At 45.5% G+C, this 23616-nt stretch overlaps 1 protein-coding gene across 1 annotated transcript in view; it reads right to left on the bottom strand.

Annotated features, from left to right (window-relative positions):
* Positions 1-9037: 9037 nt before the first annotated feature.
* The window catches only part of LOC138671719 (inactive dipeptidyl peptidase 10-like), a 112711-nt gene continuing 98132 nt past the window's right edge, over positions 9038-23616 (bottom strand). Inside the window, exons 4-5 of the mRNA XM_069759872.1 lie at positions 9474-9568; positions 9038-9190 (exon numbers count right to left, since the gene is read on the bottom strand). Coding sequence (XP_069615973.1) covers positions 9038-9190; positions 9474-9568 — 248 coding nt within the window. The remainder of the gene's footprint in view (positions 9191-9473; positions 9569-23616) is intronic.

Here is a 23616-nt window from a genome sequence, read left to right as displayed (position 1 = left end):
GGAATGAATAACTGCAATAAATTGCTTCTTATAACCATCAACAAGCTTCTTACACCTCTCAACTGGAATTTTGGACCACTCTTAATTTGCAAACTGCTCCAGGTCTCTAATATTTGAAGGCGCCTTCTCCTAACAGCAATTTTAAGATCTCTCCATATGTATTCAATGGGATTTAGATTGCTGGCCACTTCAGAACTCTCCAGTGCTTTGTCGCCATCCATTTTTGGGTGCTTCTTGATGTATGGTGTCATTCTCCTGCTGCAAGACCCATGACCTAGGACACAAACCCAGCTTTCTGACACTACATTGCCACTCAAAATCCTTTAGTAATCTTCAGATTTCATGATACCTTGCACACCTCCACCATATTTGACTGTGTTCTTTTCTTTGTAGGCCTTATTCTGTTTTCAGTAAACAGTAGAATGATGTGGTTTAAAAGAAAGCTTTATTTTCGCCTCATCTGTCCACAAGACTCTTTCTTTAAGGATTTTGGCTTACTCAAGTACATTTTGGCAAACTGCAGTCTGGCTTTTTATGTCTCTGTGTCAACAGTGGGGTCCCTCTGGGTCTCTCGCTATAGAGCTTAATTTCATTCAAATGTCGACAGATAGTTTGCGCTGACACTGATGCACCCTGAGCCTCCAGGACTGCTTGAATTTCTTTGGAACTTGATTGGGGCTGCTTATCCACCATCTGGACTATCCTGTGCTGCAACCTTTCATACATTTTTCTCTGCCGTCTACATCTAGAGAGATTTGCTACAGCACCATGAGTTGAAAACTCCTTGATTATGTGGCACACCGTGTGCAAAGGAATATCAAGATCTCTGGAGATGGACTTGTAACCATGATATTGTTGATATTTTCCTACAATTTTGCTTCTCAATTCCTCAGACGGTTCTCTTCTCCTCAACTTCTCCATTTTTATCTGGTTTCAGGTGTGATATTCATATTGCCCACACCTGTTACTTGCTACAGGTGACTTTGAATGAGCATCATATGTTTGAAATAAAGTTGTTTACCTACATTTTTGGAAAGATGCCAACAATTTTATGCGGCCCATTTTTGGAGTTTTGTGCGAAATTATGTCAATTTTGCCTTTTTCTCTATGTTTATTTGTGTTGTTCCGATACACACAAAGGTAATAAGCAAGTATATAACAAAACGTGTAATGGCAATAAATTTCTGGGAGAAATACATAATTTTCTGGAACAATTTCAAGGGTGACAACTAGAGTTGAGCGACTTTTACTTTTTTAGGATCGAGTCGGGTTTCGCGAAACCCGACTATCTCAAAAGTCTAGTCGAGTGAAATCGGCCGATCATCGCGAATAGTCGGGGATCGACCGAAACACGAAACCCAATGCAAGTCAATGGGGAAGCATAGTCGACAGTGAGTGGAGGCCAGGAAAACACCTACAGTGCCCATTTTAATGGCAAAAACATCCATTCTTGTTACTGAAGCTTGTCAATCTTAATTTACCTTATAATAATAGTTAGGCATTGGAAATTGGGGGTCATTTGGCTAAAGTTGTGGGGGGTATGGCTGGTTCGAGTATTTAGTGGGCCCAGGAAACATGGACCACGTCACGGCAGTGGAGCAGGGAGAGGTAAGTATTTCAACTTTGCAAATGCTGTGCTCCTGAGCAAGCGGGGGGGGGGACACTCGTTCGCATTGGCACTGGCACAGGGCCCCTCAAAGTACGGCGGTGTGTTTGCATGACGGGGGCGCCTCCCACCGGCAGCGACACTTTTGCGTACTATGACGGGCCCTGTGCCAGTGACGTCGCCAACGAGTATTTTCCCCCACCTGATGAAGGAACCTGCACTTTGATCTGCACCTTCCTCTTTGTCCCCGTGTAAGGTGGTATAGTATGCGGGAAGGGGAACCTGACTTTCAGCAGGGTCAGATTCTGGCTGTGTAGCGTGCAAGGGGAATGTAGTGGTCTGGGACAATGTACCAGCAGACTCATCTAGCACTGGCTGGGCAATGGGCAGGATGAGGAGGAAACACAGATATAGGCCCAAATAATAAAGTGGGCTAAATGCATTTCAAAATTGGTAACAGGACTAACCAGGCGGCATTGCTTTGTTCAGTGGAGGACAACTGTAATGAGAGGCTGACACAGTGAGTAGGCCCAAATCAGTAAGTAGGCTAAATGCAGTTCAAAATTGGTAACAGTAGTAAACAGGCGGCACTGTTTTGTTCAGTGGAGGAGAACAGCAAGGAGCGGCAGACACCGTTACTAGGCCCCAACCAAACTAGTAGGCCAAATGCAGTGTAATATTAAAACTACTTAATGAAAGCCTGAAGATAGAAGCTCAGGAAAGGAAACCAGGAGAAAACCTTGGAGCGGCAGACACCGTTAGTAGGTCCCAACCAAACCAGTGGGCCAAATGCAGTGTAATCTAAAAACGACTTAATGAAAGCCTGAAGATAGAAGCTCTGGAAAGGAAACCAGGAGAACACCTTGGAGCGGCAGACACCGTTAGTAGGCCCCAACCAAACTTGTAGGCCAAATGCAGTGTAATATTAAAACTACTTAATGAAAGCCTGAAGATAGAAGCTCAGGAAAGGAAACCAGGAGAAAACCTTGGAGCGGCAGACACCGTTAGTAGGCCCCAACCAAACTAGTAGGCCACATGCTTTATATTATTAAAACTACTTAATGAAAGCCTGAAGATAGAAGCTCTGGAAAGGAAACCAGGAGAACACCTAGGAGCGGCAGACACCGTTAGTAGGCCCCAACCAAACTAGTAGTCCCAATGCAGCTTTCAAATTCCGATAGGCTGAAAACCTGACAGTTGAAGCTCAGCTTTTTTAAGAGGAGGACAGCTGTATTGAGTGGCGCAGACAGACACAGGTAGTAGGCCTTAAACCAAAAAGTTGTCTCAAAGCAGTTTAAAAAAGCTTATAGGGGTACACGAGCAGCATTAGTGTGGTCAGCAGAGGACAATTGGAAGGAGGGACCGCAGACAGACTTACTAGGCCTAAAATAAAAATAGTAGGCTCTATGCACTTTTAAATAGGTTCCAGGGGTACACAGGCAGCATTGGTGTGGTCAGCGGAGGACAATTGGAAGGAGTGTCTGACACAGCTAGTAGGCCAAAATAATAAATTGAGGTTAATGTCTGGCAAAAAAAATTTAACAAATAAATAGGTGGCATACCTAGGTACAGGGGTAGGCTCCTCTGCTGACTTGCAGACAGTGGTATTTGGCGCAAAGTATTAACTGGTGTAAATGTAGGACAGGGCCCCTGAATATTTTTACTAGCATAATACATGTCAACAAATTGGTATTGGCAGTGCCATTGAAGGATTTAACCGCATAGACTAAACAGTGGTGGAGCAGTGAGAGATAATTTTGCAAGTGGTAGAGCACTGTTTGTGCTGGGGGGGAACACTCTCTCGTGGCCGGCGGTACTGGCCCAGGGCCCCTCATGTTACAACGGTGTGTCTGACGTTGGGTGCGCACCACCACCGCCAGAGACACTTCATTGTACTATGAGGGACCCTGTGCCAGTGCCGTCACCCAAAAGTGGGCACACCCACCTCTTCAGCCAAACGGCAATAGCACGGGTCCTTGCGCCAAGTGGTGACCACGGCCCCGTGGAGGGAGTCAGCCCATTTAGGGAGGTGTAAAAATTTTGTATGCTGGACATACAGCAGCTGCAAATGGAGAAATTGGAACAGTCAGTAAGACCAGTCCAAAAGCAAGACCTTTTTACAGGAAAGCTAGGTGTCAGCCGGGAAAGGTGGGGCAAAATAATTAGAAATCCATGATTGGTTCATTTTAATGAAGGTTAGATCATCAACATTTTGGGTAGCCAGATGACTCCTTTTTTCGGTCAGTATTGAACCAGCAGCACTGAATACTCTTTCTGATAGCACACTAGCTGCTGGTCAAGCAAGCTCCTGCAATGCATATTCTGCCAATTCAGGCCAGGTGTCTATTTTGGATGCCCAGTAATCAAATGGGAATGACAGGTGAGGGAGAACATCGATAAGGGAGGAAAAATAGTTAGTAACCATACTGGACAAATGTTGTCTCCTGTCACTTTGAATTGATGCTGCAGTACCTGTCCTGTATGCGGTCATTGCGAAATCACTTCACAACCTGGTCAGAAAACCCCTCTGTCCAACGCCATTTCTGATTTGTGCACCTCTAACACCTCTGCCATGTTGCCCCCTGCAGCTCGTGTGAGAACCATCACCGCCGCTGTGTGCTGGGAATGCCTGAATCAAACGGTCTACACGAGTTGCTTGTTTGGTTGCCAATATTTGCTCAAGGTTCTCATGTGGCATGATATTTTGCAATTTTCCTTTATAGCGTGGATCCAGGAGGCAGGCCAACCAGTAATCGTCATCGGTCATCATTTTTATAATGCGGGGGTCCCTTTTTAGGATACGCAAGGCATAATCCGCCATGTGGGCCAATGTTCCAGGTGTCAATTCACTGCTTGTGCTGGGTTGAGGAGCACTTTCTGGCAAATCAACATCACTTGTCTCCCTCAAAAACCCTGAACCTGACCTTTCAACGCCACCAGTTTCTATTGCCCCCTGAGAAGCTTCCTCATCCAAAAAATATTCATCCCCATCATCCTCCTCGTCCTCCTCCTCTTTGCCCGCCACCTCGTCCAGTAGACTTCCCTGACCAGACAATGGCTGACTGTCATCAAGGCTTCCCTCGTCCTCGGCTGCAGATGCCTGCTCCTTTATGTGCATCAAACTTTGCATCAGCAGACGCATTGGGGGATGCTCATGCTTATGATGGCGTCGTCTGCACTAACCAGGCATGTGCATTCCTCAAAACACTGAAGGACTTGACACAGGTCTTGTAGCTTCGACCACTGCACACCTGACAACTCCATGTCTGCCATCCAACTGCCTGCCCGTGTATGTGTATCCTCCCACAAATACATAACAGCACGCCTCTGTTCGCACAGCCTCTGAAGCATGTGCAGTGTGGAGTTCCACCTTGTTGCAACGTCGATGATTAAGCGGTGCTGGGGAAGCTTCAAAGATCGCTGATGGTTCTGCATACGGCTGGAGTGTACGGGCGAACGGCGGATGTGCGAGCAAAGTCTGCACACCTTCAGGAGCAGGTCAGGTAACCCCGAATAACTTTTCAGGAAGCACTGCACCACCAGGTTCAAGGTGTGAGCCAGGCAAGGAATGTGTTTCAGTTGTGAAAGGGCTATGGCAGCCATAAAATTCCTTCCATTATCACTGACTACTTTGCCTGCCTCAAGATGTACACTGCCCAGCCATGACTGAGTTTCTTGCTGCAAGAACTCGGACAGAACTTGTGCTGTGTGTCTGTTGTCACCCAAACACTTCATTTCCAACACAGCCTGCTGACGCTTGCCACTAGCTGTTCCATAATGGGACACCTCGTGTGCAACAGTAGCAGCTGCGGATGGAGTGGTCATGCAACTGCGGTCTGTGGACGAGCTCTCGCTTCTGCTGGAGGACAAGGAGGAATAGGAGGGGGGGCGAACACCTACAGCCAACTGTTTCCTAGACCGTGGGCTAGGCAGAACTGTCCCAATATGGCTGTCCCCTGTGGACCCTGCATCCACCACATTATTCCAGTGTGCCGTGATGGACACGTAACGTCCCTGGCCATGCCTACTGGTCCATGCATCTGTTGTGAGGTGCACATTTCTACTGACAGATTGCCTGAGTGCATGGACAATGCGGTCTTTTACATGCTGGTGGAGGGCTGGGATGGCTTTTCTCGAAAAGAAGTGTTGACTGGGTAGGTCGTATCGTGGTACTGCGTAGTCCATCAGGGCTTTGAAAGCTTCGTTTTCAACTAACCGGTAGGGCATCATCTCTAACGAGATTAGTCTAGCAATGTGGGCGTTCAAACCCTGTCTACGCGGATGAGAGGATGAGTAATTCCTTTTCCTAACGAGAGTCTTTTGTAGGGTGAGCTGGACTGGAGAGCTGCATATGGTGGAACTAGCGGGGGTGATAGTGGACATGGCAGACTGAGAGAGGGTTGGTGATGGTATTCTTGCAGTTGGCCTACATACAGTGTTTCCTACCACGAACCTGGTGATTCCCTGACTGCATTGGCCTTGCGACGAAACCTCCACATTTGCTGCAGGTGGTGTCGTAAACGGTGGGCTTACAGTGAGGGAAGAAATGTAGCGTTGCTGGCTAGCTTCATTGTGAGAGGGTGCAACAACGTTACGGAACATTTGGTAGTTAATCCAGGCTTGCAAGTGCATGGTGGTTAAATGTCTACGCATGCAACTTGTATTTAGATTATTCAAATTCTGACCTCTGCTGAAGGTCCTTGAGCATTTCTTACAGATGACTTTGCACTGATCATTTGGATCTTGGTTAAAAAATAGCCAGACTGCACTCTTCCTACTATCGGATAGCTTTTCAGGCATTGCACACTGAGCTACTTTAACTGGATGACCACACTGTCCTACAACTGTTTTTGGTTTTGACACACGTTTTTGGCCAGATACAGGCCTGCCAGATGAAAGCTGTTGCGATGTTGATGCCTGCTGCGGCTCCTCTTCCTCTGCTTCAGAGCTACTGCCGGTGGCACCCTGTTCCCCCAATGGCTGCCAATCGGGGTCAACAACTGGGTCATCTATCACCTCCTCTTCTATGTCCTGTGCACCTTCCTCTGTGTCACCGTGTAAGCCGGTGCTATAGCGTTCGGGACGGGGCACCATAGTCTCATCAGGGTCAGATTCTGGCTCAGTACACTGCGAGGGCAATGTTGTGATCTGAGTCAATGGAACAGCATAATAATGTAGCTGTGGCTGTGCATCTGTGCACTCCATGTCCGATTCATCTTGTAATGGGCATGACCTGTTAACAATTTCCCTTTCTAACCCAGGCACGGTATGTGTAAAGAGCTCCATGGAGTAACCTGTTATGTCGCCTGACGCATCCTTCTCTGTTGTTCTGGGTGAAGGACACAAGGAAGCGACTTGTTCCTGACCAGGAGCATCCACTGACGACGTGCTGCTTTTAAATTTTGCACTTGCCGAAGAGGAGGCGAAAGAGCTAGAGGCAGAGTCAGCAAGGAAAGCCAAAACTTGTTCCTGCTGTTCCAGCTTTAAAAGCGGTTTTCCTACTCCCAGAAAAAGGGAGCGTTCGAGGCCTTGTGTAGCCAGACGATGACGCTGGCTCAACAACTCGAGACTTAGGTGCTATATTGCTTTTCCCACGACCACCTGATGCTCCACCACCACTACAATCATTACCAGCTGGCAAAGACCGCCCACGGCCACGACCTCTTCCACCAGACCTCCTTATTCTTGGAAAAATGTAACCAAACTAACAAACGTTATATGGTACTGTAAAACCAGTTAGAAGGTGTACGTAAACTTGTTTTGAGTTTAAATCTCCCTTTATAGGTGTGTGAGACTGCTGGGAAAATCAGGCCCACTGTATTACACTACACAGTTTGAGTAGCAGAAAGTGGATGACAGATGCCACAAACAGGACTGACACAGATGCACTCAGTGGCAATATAAATCTCCCTTTTTTATGTGTGGGAGAATGCAGGAAAAAATCAGGCCCACTGTATTACAATACACAGTGTGAGTGGCAGAAAGTGGATGACAGATGCCACAAACAGGACTGACGCAGATGCACTCAGTGACAATACAAATCTCCCTTTTTTATTTGTGGGAGAATGCAGGAAAAAATCAGGCCCACTGTATTACACTGCACAGTTTGAGTGGCAGAAAGTGGATGACAGATGCCACAAACAGGACTGACGCAGATGCACTCAGTGGCAATATAAATCTCCCTTTTTTGTGTGTGGGAGAATGCAGGAAAAAATCAGGCCCACTGTATTACACTACACAGTTTGAGTGGCAGAAAGTGGATGACAGATGCCACAAACAGGACTGACGCAGATGCACTCAGTGGCAATATAAATCTCCCTTTTTTATGTGTGGGAGACAGCAGGAAAAAATCAGGCCCACTGTATAACACTACGCAGTTTGAGTGGCAGAAAGTGGATGACAGATGCCACAAACAGGACTGACGCAGATGCACTCAGTGGCAATATAAATCTCCCTTTTTTATGTGTGGGAGAATGCAGGAAAAAATCAGGCCCACTGTATTACACTACACAGTTTGAGTGGCAGAAAGTGGTTGGCAGATATATCAAAAAATACAAGGGCTGTAGTACAATTTCAATCTCCCTACAATGATCAAAGGACAAGTATTGCAGCAATATAAAGGACTGCTGCACACAAGAGTGTGGACAAAGAAACAAGAGAACTGTGCAGAAAAGAAGGAGCAACAGGATTTTTGCTTTGAAAAAAGCAGTTGGTTTGCACAGCGGCATACAAACTTTAATGCAGCTATCAGGGAGCCTTATAAGCTACAAAGCTGATGCACAGAAATCTAGCCTCCACTGTCCCTGCAAAGAAAAGGTGGTGTTGGACAGTGGAAATCGCTACAGCACAAGCGGTTTGGGGGTTAATATTCCCTTCCTAACAATATCCCTGCTTCAGACGAAGCTACAGCAACCTCTCCCTATGCTCAGATCGGCAGAAGTAAGATAGCGGTCGGCGTGCACGCCCCTTTATAGCCTCTGTGACGCCGCAGAAAGCAAGCCAATCACTGTCATGCCCTTCTCTAAGATGGTGGGGACTGAGACCTATGTCATCACGCTGCCCACACTCTGCGTCCACCTTCATTGGCTGAGAAATGGCGCTGAACGCGTCATATGAAACGCGACTTTGGCGCGAAGATCGCCGACCGCGTGGCCGATCCCACACTGGCATCGGCTCGGGTTTCACGAAACCCGACTTTGCCGAAAGTCGGCGACTTATGAAATTGACCGATCCGTTTCGCTCAACCCTAGCGACAATACTTGTCCATTACTGTATATTTTATTAACAAACTTTTATTGACTTTTTATGTGTAGCAATTCTGCAGCCTAACGCCACTAACCGTTCTGCACAAAGGTCCTGAATCATCAAAGTGATTACAGCAGAATTCTGTCAAAAATAGTACTGAAATGTTTAAAAATGTTTAAAGCTGTCTCACTCAGCTTTGCCAAAATGGGCAGAGCTTGGAAGGGACAGGGGCACAGCGAGGGTCTGAGAGCCATAAGTTTTACAACTTTCCTTCAATGGAGTTATCGTTTTGCGGGGCAAGCTGTAGATTTCATTGGTGCCATTTTGGGATACAAACAACTTATACAGAAGTGTCATATTTAAAGATATGCCACATTCATCTAACATTGTCTAACAGCCTTAATTAATGCTACACATGATAAATCTTTCCCTAAGTATATTATGAATAAAGAAAACCATCTATATACATTTGTATACAGGTATCTCCATTACATTTATAAGGAGGTACACCGTACTTCTGACTGCTAGAATAATAACGCCCCTTAGTAATTAGTTGTGGTCTTAGTTTTTGGTCTAGTGTTTGAATTTTTTTACATTGTAGTCAAGCTACCAATATACTCACATAGGTGATGTTACTCAGCAGTATGGTGGTCTTTTTTGTTTCCAAATTTTGCTTAATTAAATTTCCATCTTGGGTTTCTTGAATAATTTCTGTGTCTGAGAAAATGAAAACAAAAGTCAGAAACTACTAGGGCATGATTTTTGGGATGTCTTATTTCAACATGTATCCATAATAGTAATAGTGTTTTGAGTTATGAAAATAACACCTTGTGTCAGCAATGTCCATAACCTGTCTTCTTAACCCCTTAACGACAACTGATACGCCTTTTAACGGGGGGCAGATAAGGGGCTTTATTCCTCAGCGCCTCTATTCTTGATAACCAGCCTTGCTGAAAATGACAGCTGAGAGTTGCAGCCCCCAGCTGTCAATTTTGCCTGACACAGGAGAACCCACGCCATTTTTTAAAAAATTATTTATTTACAGCGCAGGTGCCGGCTGATGAATACTCCTATCAGCCACTCCTGCTCTCATTGTTATTAACGGCAGCAGGCATCGGCTGATGGGAGCAGTAGTCCCATCAGCTGACACCAGTGACTGGAGATAAACTTTATAGCTCCGATCACAGCTGCAGGCTCATGCTGTCTTTTGGCAGTGTGGGAACTGTGGCTGTCTGTTCGGCAGTAATGATTTTACCGCCGATCAGAAGCATTGTTTGCTGTGCTGTCATGCACATAACAGCATTGCAAACACTGCGTGTTCGGGCCCCTCGTTCAAGTGAATGGGGTGTGGGTACTGTTCTGGTACACGAACCCCAATTTTTTTTTAACTGTTCAGCTGAACCCGCCAAACATCCAGGTGTCCGCCCATCTCTAGTTATTACCACATAAAGTGACAGTGGTCAAAATTGTGTAAAATTTGGCTTGGTCATTAAGATCAAAATTGGCTTGGTCACAAAGGGGTTAAGACTTATCTGCGTAGGCTTCATCAAATAATACATGTTGATAATGGGGCCTCATCAGAGAAAAACGAACTAATACCACTTTTAAGCCAACATAATACCCCATACAAAACACAGGTAATTCTAGTAGCCAAACAATAAATAATACAGTACCATAGTCACACCTACATCAATATTAGCCAACCCAAAAATAAACAAAAGTTTACAAAAGTCTCTTGGAAGTAAGATAATTTATTATCCCCTTCATGACCTAGCGATTTTCTGTTTTTGCGCTTTCATTTTTTCCTCCCCTTATTCCAAAGCCATAACTTTTTCTTTTTCCATCCCCATAGCCGAATGAGGGCTTGCTTTCTGAGGAACAAGTTGTACTTCTGAATGACACCCTCCATTTTATCACGTGATGCACAGCAAAGAAGGAAAGAAATTTCAAGTAAGTTGAAATTACAAAAAAAGTGCAATTCCAAAATTGTTGTTTGAGTTTTTTTTATTCACCATGTTCACTATATGGTAAAATTGACCAGGCAATATGATTCTCTAGGTCAGTATGAGTATGTACAGGATGGGCCATGTACAGTGGGGCAAAAAAGTATTTAGTCAGTCAGCAATAGTGCAAGTTCCACCACTTAAAAAGATGAGAGGCGTCTGTAATTTACATCATAGGTAGAACTCAACTATGGGAGACAAACTGAGAAAAAAAAATCCAGAAAATCACATTGTCTGTTTTTTTAACAATTTATTTGCATATTATGGTGGAAAATAAGTATTTGGTCAGAAACAAAATTTCATCTCAATACTTTGTAATATATCCTTTGTTGGCAATGACAGAGGTCAAACGTTTTCTGTAAGTCTTCACAAGGTTGCCACACACTGTTGTTGATATGTTGGCCCATTCCTCCATGCAGATCTCCTCTAGAGCAGTGATATTTTTGGCTTTTCGCTTGGCAACACGGACTTTCAACTCCCTCCAAAGGTTTTCTATAGGGTTGAGATCTGGAGACTGGCTAGGCCACTCCAGGACCTTGAAATACTTCTTACGAAGCCACTCCTTCGTTGCCCTGGCGGTGTGCTTTGGATCATTGTCATGTTGAAAGACCCAGCCTTGTTTCATCTTCAATGCCCTTGCTGATAGAAGGAGGTTTGCACTCAAAATCTCACGATACATGGCCCCATTCATTCTTTCATGTACCCGGATCAGTCGTCCTGGCCCCTTTGCAGAGAAACAGCCCCAAAGCATGATGTTTCCACCACCATGCTTTACAGTAGGTATGGTGTTTGATGGATGCAACTCAGTATTCTTTTTCCTCCAAACATGACAAGTTGTGTTTCTACCAAACAGTTCCAGTTTGGTTTCATCAGACCATAGGACATTCTCCCAAAACTCCTCTGGATCATCCAAATGCTCTCTAGCAAACTTCAGACGGGCCCGGACATGTACTGGCTTAAGCAGTGGGACACGTCTGGCACTGCAGGATCTGAGTCCATGGTGGCGTAGTGTGTTACTTATGGTAGGCCTTGTTACATTGGTCCCAGCTCTCTGCAGTTCATTCACTAGGTCCCCCCGCGTGGTTCTGGGATTTTTGCTCACCGTTCTTGTGATCATTCTGACCCCACGGGGTGGGATTTTGCGTGGAGCCCCAGATCGAGGGAGATTATCAGTGGTCTTGTATGTCTTCCATTTTCTAATTATTGCTCCCACTGTTGATTTCTTCACTCCAAGCTGGTTGGCTATTGCAGATTCAGTCTTCCCAGCCTGGTGCAGGGCTACAATTTTGTTTCTGGTGTCCTTTGACAGCTCTTTGGTCTTCACCATAGTGGAGTTTGGAGTCAGACTGTTTGAGGGTGTGCACAGGTGTCTTTTTATACTGATAACAAGTTTAAACAGGTGCCATTGCTACAGGTAATGAGTGGAGGAAAGAGGAGACTCTTAAAGAAGAAGTTACAGGTCTGTGAGAGCCAGAAATCTTGATTGTTTGTTTCTGACCAAATACTTATTTTCCACCATAATATGCAAATAAATTGTTAAAAAAACAGACAATGTGATTTTCTGGATTTTTTTTTCTCAGTTTGTCTCCCATAGTTGAGGTCTACCTATGATGTAAATTACAGACGCCTCTCATCTTTTTAAGTGGTGGAACTTGCACTATTGCTGACTGACTAAATACTTTTTTGCCCCACTGTATATGGATACACCTAAATAAAAGGGGAATGATTGGTGATATCAACTTCCTGTCTGTGGCACATTAGTTTATGGGAGGGGGAAACTTTTCAAGATGGGTGGTGACCATAGCGGCCATTTTGAAGTCGGCCATTTTGGATCCAACTTTATTTTTTCCAATGGGAAGAGGGTCATGTGACACATCAAACTTATTGAGAATTTCACAAGAAAAACAATGGTGTGCTTGGTTTTAACGTAACTTTATTCTTTCATTAGTTATCTACAAGTTTCTCTTTGTTTACAGCCATTGACATGTCGCAGAGGTTAACACGTGAGGAGTGGATAGAGATTGTATTGATGTCTGGAGAATGCAGTACCCGGGTCATTGCAGCAGATTTCAATGCAAGACAATCTACGCAAGAAAACTGTCACCATTCCCATGTTATTTAGGTGTATCCATATAAATGGCCCACCCAAAAAGTTTGTCTCATCGCTGTGTATAATGTTCTGTGTAAACTGAGGGTCCTGTTCCAATTTTTGTTTTGCCCAGTCTGCAAATTCAGCGCGCCGATCTGGCATCAGTCAAACATCCCTTCGGCGGATATTAGCTACTCACAAATGGCACCCTTACAAAATCCAGCTGCTGCAGCTTCTCAACGAGGATGACCCAGATCGATATCAATATCACCAGTTGATATCACTAACCATTCCCATTTTATTTAGGTGTATCCATATACATGGCCCACCCTGTATAAACCAAACATGTAGCAAGTTAGTTAGATCATGCACAGTGCATGATTTAACTAACTTGTGTCTACAGCACGGACAGGTTATACAGTCCTGCTCATCACTATTGGCACCCATGAAGTTTACGTACATAATGTGAAATATCTCTTGAAATAAAAAGAATCAAGTGAAAGTTTTTTTTTATAGACCACTCATGTTAAATACAAAACAGCAAATGAAAAACAATGATTTAAAACAAAAAAACTATGGGATTGAAAAATAGAAAAACCTAAAACTTGCTGTGACACTGGTATTGGCAACCTTTACATTAAATTAGTATGGAAACACATTTGGACACATTTGCCTGTGGCAAATCACAAATGAGAATCACCTGTGATTAATTGTCCATGCCCATGTGACATAAATTAGCCAATGAATGATGACTTCAGTGTTTTAAAAAGCCACAAAGTAGACCCTGTTCCTTTGTCACAATGGTGATGACAGAGGAGCTGTCAGAGGACATCAGAAATGCTGTTATACCCTTTTGAAGTCTTGCGTTTGGTAATAAGGCCATCTCCAAAGACCTTGGTATCCCAGTTTTAATAGTGCGTAATGTTATTAAGAAGTTTGCCAAGATGGTACCATCAAGTACCTCCCGGGACATGGGGGAAAGAGGGAAATTGACAAGAGATGTCTTCAAAGGTTGGTGCGAATGGTGTAAAAAACACCATGTCAAACATCCAAAGACCTGAAGGCTAAGCTATAATAGTCTTGGGTCACGGTTTCAACAAGTACCATACACTGCACACTAAACCAAGCAGAACTTTATGGGCAAAGGCCAAAGAAGAAACCATTGCTGAAAAAAAGGCATAAAATGGAATGACTGATCTTGACAAAGAGTACCTTGACAAACCACAATCCTTCTGAAAAATGTTTTTGTGTGATAGATGTAACAAAAATAGGGCTTTTTGGCAATGCAAAGAGACAGTTTGTTTACAGACGGTGCAATGAAGCTTATAAGGAAAAGAACACCCTACCAACAGTTAAGTATGGTGGAGGATCCATAATGCTGTGGGATTGATTTGCTGCATCTGGAACTTGAGGCCTTGATCGTATCACAGGAATCATGAAAACAGAGAATTATCAGGAGATTTTAGAGTGAAATGTCCTACCCAGTGTAAGAAAACTTGGTTTGAGTCAAAGATTATTCCAGCCAATTTTGCATTCAAAAAGTCAAATGGCTCTCCTTCCCTTCTGAACCCTGTCCACTGGTGAGCAGCGCTTGCACAGATTGAGAGCATCGCTTGCCGATAAATGCTACTGTGCATGCGCTGCTGCCATTTTGTTGGAGCAACATTTTTTTAGCTCCAACAAAATGTTGGCAGCTCATGCGCAGTAGCATCGATCGGCAAGTAGTAGATGCTACTGTGCATGCACACCGACCTTTCATTTAAGCCCAGACGGTTGACAATGAGGCCAGAGCACCAAAAAAAGACCCACCCAGAGGCACGCCACGGAGCACAAGCATCTCATTAACTGAAAATTGCAAACAAAGATTAAGCAGCAGACAGATTTCTTCAACCCAGGTATAATTTTAATCAGTGTAACAGCGCCAACCTGACAATGCCTGCAGTTTACTTAGTCTAAGTTCACATTTGCGTTGTGCGGTGCAGCGTCGGCGACGCAACGCACAACGCAAATGTGAACGCATGCACAATGCAGCATTTTGTGACACATGCGTTCATTTTTTCATGATTTTTGGCGCAGAAAAAACTGCATCATGCAGCATCCTCTGCGTCCTGACAGTTGCGCCAAAGTGACGCATGCATCACAAAACGCAAGAGCAACGCATGTCCATGCACCCCCCCATGTTAAATATAGGAGCGCAAGAGGCATGCGTCGCCGCGACTGCCCCCGACGCAACGCTAATGTGAACGTAGCCTTAGCAAAATCCTGATGACAGGTTTGCTTTAAGCTACTAGCATTAAAGAGACTAAAAGCTTAGCAGAAAGTAAACCATTAGTCATTCTATATGGGGGAATAGGTTACACGACTGGGCTGTGAACAGTCATATATCAAAGATGTCACTGACAATGGATAAGCGTGAAAAAAGCTGATATCAGCAGAACTGTGATTTCCACTATACGTTGGATTTTAGACACAGATGATGCTATCCTTTCACCTGTCACCTGCAATCCTGGTGATGGACATGCACCTCACTACCAGCCAATGATGTGTAATACTGGTTTACATAATGTTAAAATAATGCTGCATAAAAGACCTGAAAATTTAGAGATATTGCTAATTAATTATCAATGTGCATATTTATTGTTTTAAGAAAAAAAGTCTTAATCTACATGGAATTTAACCCCCTTATGACCTCGGACTAGATAGTACGTCAGAGGTCAGAAGTTACCCCCGCTTTGATGTGGGCTCTGGCGGTGAGCCCGCATCAAAGCCGTGACTGACATGTCAGCTGTTTTGTACAGCTAACATGTGCCCACAATAGCGGCGGATGGAATTGCGATCCACCCGCTGCTAGTAGCTAGTTAAATACCGCTGTCAAACGCTGACAGCGGCATTTAAACTAGCACTTCCGGTCATTGGGCCGGAAATGCGCGCATCGCTGACCCCCATCACGTGATTGGGGGTCAGCGATGCGTCGGCATGACAACCAGAGGTCTATTGAAAACCTCTATGATTGTTGATGCTGGATTGCTGTGAGCGCCACCCTGTGGTCGGCGCTCATAGCAATGAAGCAATTCTACTGTATAGGGGCAATCTGAGCATCGCTCCTATGTAGCAGAGCCGATCAGGCTATGCCAGCTTCTAGCCTCCCATGGAGGGTATTGAAGCATTGCAAAAGTTAAAAAAAAGTTAAAAAAAAAATATATAAAAGTTTAAATCACCCCCCTTTCACCCCATTCAAAATAAAACAATAAAAAAAACTCAAATATACACATATTTGGTATCGCTGTGTTCAGAATCGCCCTATCTATCAATAAAAAAAGGATTAACCTGATTGCTAAATGTCGTAGCGAGAAAAAAATAAGGTTTTTTTGGTCGCCGCGATATTGCATTAAAATGCAATAACGGGCGATCAAAAGAACGTATCTGCACCAAAATGGTATCATTAAAAACGCCAGCTTGGCATGCAAATAATAAGCCCTCAGCCAAGCACAGATGGCGAAAAATGGAGACGCTATGGGCATCAGAAAATTGCGCAATTTTTTTTTTTTAAGCAAAGTTTAGAATTTTTTTTTACCACTAAGATAAAAAATAACCTAGACTTGTTTGGTGTCTATGAACTCATAATATGACCTGAAGAATCAAAATGGCAGGTCAGTTTTAGCATTTAGTGAACCTAGCAAAAAAGCCAAAAAAAACAAGGGATTGCACTTTTTTGCAATTTCACCGCACTTGGAATCTTTTTCCAGTTTTATAGTACACAAACTGCTAAAACCAATGATGTCGTTCAAAAGTACAACTCGTCCCTCAAAAAATAAGCCCTCACATGGCCATATTGACGGAAAAATAAAAAAGTCATGGCTCTGGGAAGGAGGGGAGCGAAAAACAAAAACGCAAACCGAAAAAGCTGGGGTCATGAAGGGGTTAATGGATACATAGTTCATATGGTGAAAATAACACACAGATGCATCAAGTCCAACTTCAATTATTTCTAACGTGCAGACTCAAGGAAGGAAAATGATGCGGTGGATGGGATGTGTCTCATTATAGCACAATTCCTTCCCAACTCTAAATATGGCAATCAGAATTAATTAGTCGATCAATATCCCATCTTCAGAGACCTAGTACCAAGATGCGAGGCTTAGCTAGGTTTCAGCATAGAGGAGGGGTGAAACACATCTCTGAGTGGGCCCCTAAGCAGATAGCCATGCTTATAACCATGATGACGCTCTCTAAACGTCGGTATAGGGGAACCCCAGCAGATGACCGCACTGTTACTGAAAATAAATCTCTACACAAAGACCAGCACCGATATTACCGCCATATGGTGACATATAGTGGTAGATACCAATCCTGCAGAATGTATATGGATCATCACCATGTAAGGGCAATGGGGTACTCGGTACCGGGCCCTTTAGTTCCCTCAGCGAGGATGTCGCGGTGGCCCGACCCGGACCGTGGCCCTATGAGGGGCGCCCAATAAAAGGCAGAGTTCGTAGATAATGGTAATGTTCGTGACGCCACCTGTGGTATTCGGTCAGGGTGATCGACGCTACTTAGGGGTCCGCTGGGGTGATGGAATAGCAGCTAGATGGTATACCTTCCCACAGGTGAAGTATGTCTCCAGGGCTTCCCAGAAGTGTAGATGTTGATGGTGGATGGTGCAAGGGACGGTGAATAACGAGGACACAATGGGTGCAGTCTCTTTACCTTTACTGAAGGCTTCAGCATCCACAGTCCAGAATGCCAGATGACATGGTAGGCAGAGTCCGGCCGGTCTGATGGCAATTCCAGAGTCCCCTTATCCAGGTGGAAATCAGAAGCCTTCCCCTTGCGCACAGTAACGTAGTAGGTCCCTACTTGCATTAGCTACCATAAGGTCCTCACTGTTGTTACTTCTCTCTCTCTGTCCCTCAGATGGATAGGACAAACCCGTATGACGGTGGTGGCCTGCGGCTATTTTATAGGGACCCTAGTGTCACCCCTCCTCCGCGATGCCACCGTGTCTGCTTAGGTGTTTAGGTCGGACAGCCAACTTGGAATCGACTGCCCTGCTGGTCTCTGAAGTAAAGCGTGGAGTCTATTACTTCCTCGGTGTTCCGGCCACCGGATCTGCGCTTCAGATGGAGGCAGCCTGCTTCTAGCTGGTCTACCACTGATGTTTCACTCCTGTTGCTATGACTTATGTGCTCACTCACTACAGCACACTTCCTTTCTTGTCCTCTCTTAGGATGCTGCCGCATGGGTTGCAGGCACAGCTCCGTGTCCTTCTTTCCCGCTGAGCCGCTGATGTTCTTCCGTTTACCTCTGTCTTCCTGACAGGTATTCCCTGGGCCGAGCCCAGTCTGCTACTCTCCCTCTCCTTCTCCTTCCACTCTATCCCTTCAACTGCCTAACTTCCTAACCAACCCACCAGTTTTACCCTATGTGAGGAGTGGCCTAGTAGATAGAACCCTTAGCTCCCCCTGGTGGACTGGCGTGTGAAGTGTGTGTGTGGCTGTGATACCTGGCAGGGTGAACTCCTTTGGTGCCATCAGACGTAACATCACTCCCCCTGGTGGAAGAACGACATTACTGCAACGACCAGAACTCTGGGGCGCTGCATATACGATATTACAGCACAGTTATAGATAGTGACTGTCATATGATGTTTTAACTAATGGAATAATTTACTTTTCCTGTCTTTCCTATCGACTCAGACTGACATGACAACTTCTTCCAGTCACGACTTGTGTGCTGTCCAGCTATCTTCTTCTGAGTTTATAACTATTACAAGGACTTATGCATAACATTTTCATTCCATTATTATGATGGTTGTGTGGTGTTTATTGTCCTTTGCGGCTATCTACTGGCCATTGCTATAATACGTACTCATGTATTGCATCTTTCACGCCCATCATGCCTCTCTCTCTTTCTGTAACTCCTCCTATCTTCTTTCCTCACACCTTTCTGTCTAGCCAGTGCCATGATGGCAGAAACCTGCATCAGAGCTGGAGAGAGGACTCACCTGTTATCTATGTCTTCTATCTTCCAACCTCCATCTTCTACATCATCCTCATCCCTTTATCTTCTCTGATATCTCAACCTCATCATTTGTCAAGGTACTCTGAATAAACTACCTAAAAGTTTGTCCACTGTATCTTCCTTCTTAAATCTTCCATGTGCCACTGATCAGGGAAGAAAGACAAGGATAGCGAGTAACCTATCTACCATGGCTTGTACAGAGATCCGTGGTCACATTCTTCAGACACTTCTTACCTACGTATATCTGTGGAAGAATATCTTGACCGCAGAATTTACAACAAAGACTGTTACTGGACTTGCTATGTAACACAAACGCTCTAGTGACCCATATAACAATACCTACCACTGTGCCGCTTTCAAAGTATAATGCTTCTTTGGTGCCCTCTTGATAGTGAAATTGCCCCCTAGGAAATATTTATGCCCATGGAAGAGCCCTTGAAAACATTTTGCCACCTAGAAAGTAATAACGCCCCCTGTGTGCCCCTTTGATACTCACAGTACACTGAGTGCTGTTAAAACATTAATGCTTTTTAAAGGCAACTTAATATTTAACAATGTACCATTAATCCCCTCAGGGCCGGCGTCAGCACCCGGCGCACTTGGGCAAATGCCGGGGCCCTGGCAAGAGAGGGGGGCCCACTCACGCTGTCATAGATACAGCTGCTGGCACAAGCATCTTCTCATTCATTCACTCACTCAGTGCAGCCAGGCAGGCAGCAGGCACATAGGGGTTAAGAGAACGCAGCCAGCCGTGACTTTGTGGGCGGAGAGAGCAGTTCTCCTGCTCTGCTCTCTGCCCCTGGCTGGCTGCAGTGCTCCGGAGTCCGGTCTGTGCAGAGAGTGGACATGAGCCTGGTTGTGAGGTAAAAGGCTGGCTGCCAGGACCTACCCTGGGAGCGTGACCGCACATTGCGTGTTCTCTATGGCGGAAGATGACTGAGCTACATTAGTTCCAGTGGGTCTCCAGGGGCCTGCACTGCGGAGCTCTCTGGGATGTGGGGGTGCAGCTGCAGGAATCCGGGGGTCTCCAGGAGTCTGCAGTGCGGAGCTCTCTGGGATGTAGGGGTGCAGCTGCAGGTATCCAGGGGTCTCCAGGAGCCTGCAGTGCGGAGCTTTCTGGGATGTGGGGTGCAGCTGCAGGAATCCGGGGGTCTCCAGGAGTCTGCACTGTGGAGCTCTCTGGGATGTGGGGTGCAGCTGCAGGAATCCGGGGGTCTCCAGGAGCCTGCAGTGCGAAGCTCTCTGGGATGTGGGGGGTGCAGCTGCTGGAATCCGGGGGTCACCAGGAGCAGGGCCGGCGTCAGCACCCGGCACAGCGGGCAAATGCCGGGGCCCTGGGGAGAGAGAGGGGCCCACTCATGCTGTCATAGATACAGCTGGGAGAGCAGAGCAGGAGATAACATGCTCTCTCCGCCTACAAAGTCACTGCTGGCTGCGTTCTCTTAACCCCTATGTGCCAGCTCTGACACAAGCATCTTCTCACTCAGTGAGTACAGCCAGGCAGGCACACATAGGGGTTAAGAGAAGGCAGCCAGTGTGACATTGTTTGTGGGGGGAGAGAGCACGTTCTCTGCTCTGCTCTCCGCCCCTGGCTGGCTGCCGTGTTGCTGAAGTTATGAGGCAGATTCAGGAGGAGCTCCTAGTCCTACCAGTGCATGAGTGAGTGGCGCTGCTATATACTACGTGGGCTGCTCTGCTATATACTACGTGGGTTGCGCTGCTATATACTACGTGGGCTGCGCTGCTATATACTACGTGGGCTGCGCTGCTATATACTACGTGGGCTGCGCTGCTATATACTACGTGGGCTGCGCTGCTATATACTACGTGGGCTGCGCTGCTATATACTACATGGGCTGCTATATGCTACGTGGGCTGCTATATACTACGTGGGCTGCTATATACTACGTGGGCAGTGTTATATACTACATGGCTGTGTTTATATGCGATCATGAATCGGGGTATGTGTTAAAGGGGGGCCCACTGAGACTCTTTCGCCCGGGGCCCTCAAAAACCTGGAGCCGGCCCTGACCAGGAGCCTGAACTGTGGAGCTCTCTGGGATGTGGGGTGCAGCTGCAGGAATCCGGGGGTCTCCAGGAGCCTGCACTGCGGAGCTCTCTGGGATGTGGGGGTGCAGCTGCAGGAATCCGGGGGTCACCAGGAGCCTGCACTGCGGAGCTCTCTGGGATGTGGGGGTGCAGCTGCAGGAATCCGGGGGTTTCCAGGAGCCTGCACTACAGATTTCTCTGGGATGTGGGGGTGCAGCTGCAGGAATCTGAAGGTCTCCAGGGGCCTGCACTGCGGAGCTCTCTGGGATGTGGGGTGCAGCTGCAGGAATCCGGGGGTCTCCAGGAGCCTGCACTGCGGAGTTCTCTGGGATGTTCTCCTCCTGTATATATACATTGCACAGTACCACTCCTCCTATATATATATATATATATATATATATATATATATGTATATATATATATATATATATATATATATATATATATACAGTGGGGCAAAAAAGTATTTAGTCAGTCAGCAATAGTGCAAGTTCCACCACTTAAAAAGATGAGAGGCGTCTGTAATTTACATCATAGGTAGACCTCAACTATGGGAGACAAACTGAGAAAAAAAATCCAGAAAATCACATTGTCTGTTTGTTTAACATTTTATTTGCATATTATGGTGGAAAATAAGTATTTGGTCAGAAACAAAATTTCATCTCAATACTTTGTAATATATCCTTTGTTGGCAATGACAGAGGTCAAACGTTTTCTGTAAGTCTTCACAAGGTTGCCACACACTGTTGTTGGTATGTTGGCCCATTCCTCCATGCAGATCTCCTCTAGAGCAGTGATGTTTTTGGCTTTTCGCTTGGCAACACGGACTTTCAACTCCCTCCAAAGGTTTTCTATAGAGTTGAGATCTGGAGACTGGCTAGGCCACTCCAGGACCTTGAAATGCTTCTTACGAAGCCACTCCTTCGTTGCCCTGGCGGTGTGCTTTGGATCATTGTCATGTTGAAAGACCCAGCCACGTTTCATCTTCAATGCCCTTGCTGATGGAAGGAGGTTTGCACTCAAAATCTCACGATACATGGCCCCATTCATTCTTTCATGTACCCGGATCAGTCGTCCTGGCCCCTTTGCAGAGAAACAGCCCCAAAGCATGATGTTTCCACCACCATGCTTTACAGTAGGTATGGTGTTTGATGGATGCAACTCAGTATTCTTTTTCCTCCAAACATGACAAGTTGTGTTTCTACCAAACAGTTCCAGTTTGGTTTCATCAGACCATAGGACATTCTCCCAAAACTCCTCTGGATCATCCAAATGCTCTCTAGCAAACTTAAGACGGGCCCGGACATGTACTGGCTTAAGCAGTGGGACACATCTGGCACTGCAGGATCTGAGTCCATGGTGGCGTAGTGTGTTACTTATGGTAGGCCTTGTTACATTGGTCCCAGCTCTCTGCAGTTCATTCACTAGGTCCCCCCGCGTGGTTCTGTGATTTTTGCTCCCCGTTCTTGTGATCATTCTGACCCCACGGGGTGGGATTTTGCGTGGAGCCCCAGATCGAGGGAGATTATCAGTGGTCTTGTATGTCTTCCATTTTCTAATTATTGCTCCCACTGTTGATTTCTTCACTCCAAGCTGGTTGGCTATTGCAGATTCAGTCTTCCCAGCCTGGTGCAGGGCTACAATTTTGTTTCTGGTGTCCTTTGACAGCTCTTTGGTCTTCACCATAGTGGAGTTTGGAGTCAGACTGTTTGAGGGTGTGCACAGGTGTCTTTTTATACTGATAACAAGTTTAAACAGGTGCCATTACTACAGGTAATGAGTGGAGGAAAGAGGAGACTCTTAAAGAAGAAGTTACAGGTCTGTGAGAGCCAGAAATCTTGATTGTTTGTTTCTGACCAAATACTTATTTTCCACCATAATATGCAAAAAAAATGATAAAAAAACAGACAATGTGATTTTCTGGATTTTTTTCTCTCAGTTTGTCTCCCATAGTTGAGGTCTACCTATGATGTAAATTACAGACGCCTCTCATCTTTTTAAGTGGTGGAACTTGCACTATTGCTGACTGACTAAATACTTTTTTGCCCCACTGTATATATATATATATACACTGCACAGTACCACTCCTCCTGTATATATACACTGTACAGTACCACTCCTCCTGTCCTGTATATATACACTACACAGTACCGCTCCTCCTGTCCTGTATATATACACTACACAGTACCGCTCCTCCTGTCCTATATATACACTGTACAGTACCACTCCTCCTGTCCTGTATATATACACTGCACAGTACCACTCCTCCTGTCCTATATATACACTGTACAGTACCACTCCTCCTGTCCTGTATATATACACTGCACAGTACCGCTCCTCCTGTCCTATATATACACTGTACAGTACCGCTCCTCCTGTCCTGTATATATACACTACACAGTACCACTCCTCCTGTCCTGTATATATACACTGCAGAATTTACAATAGCTGTCACTCATGTAAGAAGTGAAACCTGGCATTGTACTATACATTTCTCTGCTGTATCTGGGCATCATGAATCGGGGTATGTGTTAAAGGTGGGGGCCCACTGAGACTCTTTCGCCCAGGGCCCTCAAAAACCTGGAGCCGGCCTTGAATCCCCT

This window comes from Ranitomeya imitator, chromosome 3 (genome assembly GCF_032444005.1).
Source record: "Ranitomeya imitator isolate aRanImi1 chromosome 3, aRanImi1.pri, whole genome shotgun sequence".
Lineage (NCBI taxonomy): Eukaryota > Metazoa > Chordata > Amphibia > Anura > Dendrobatidae > Ranitomeya > Ranitomeya imitator.
Note: the sequence above shows the minus strand (reverse complement) of the source record. Positions and strands in the feature narration are given on the sequence as shown.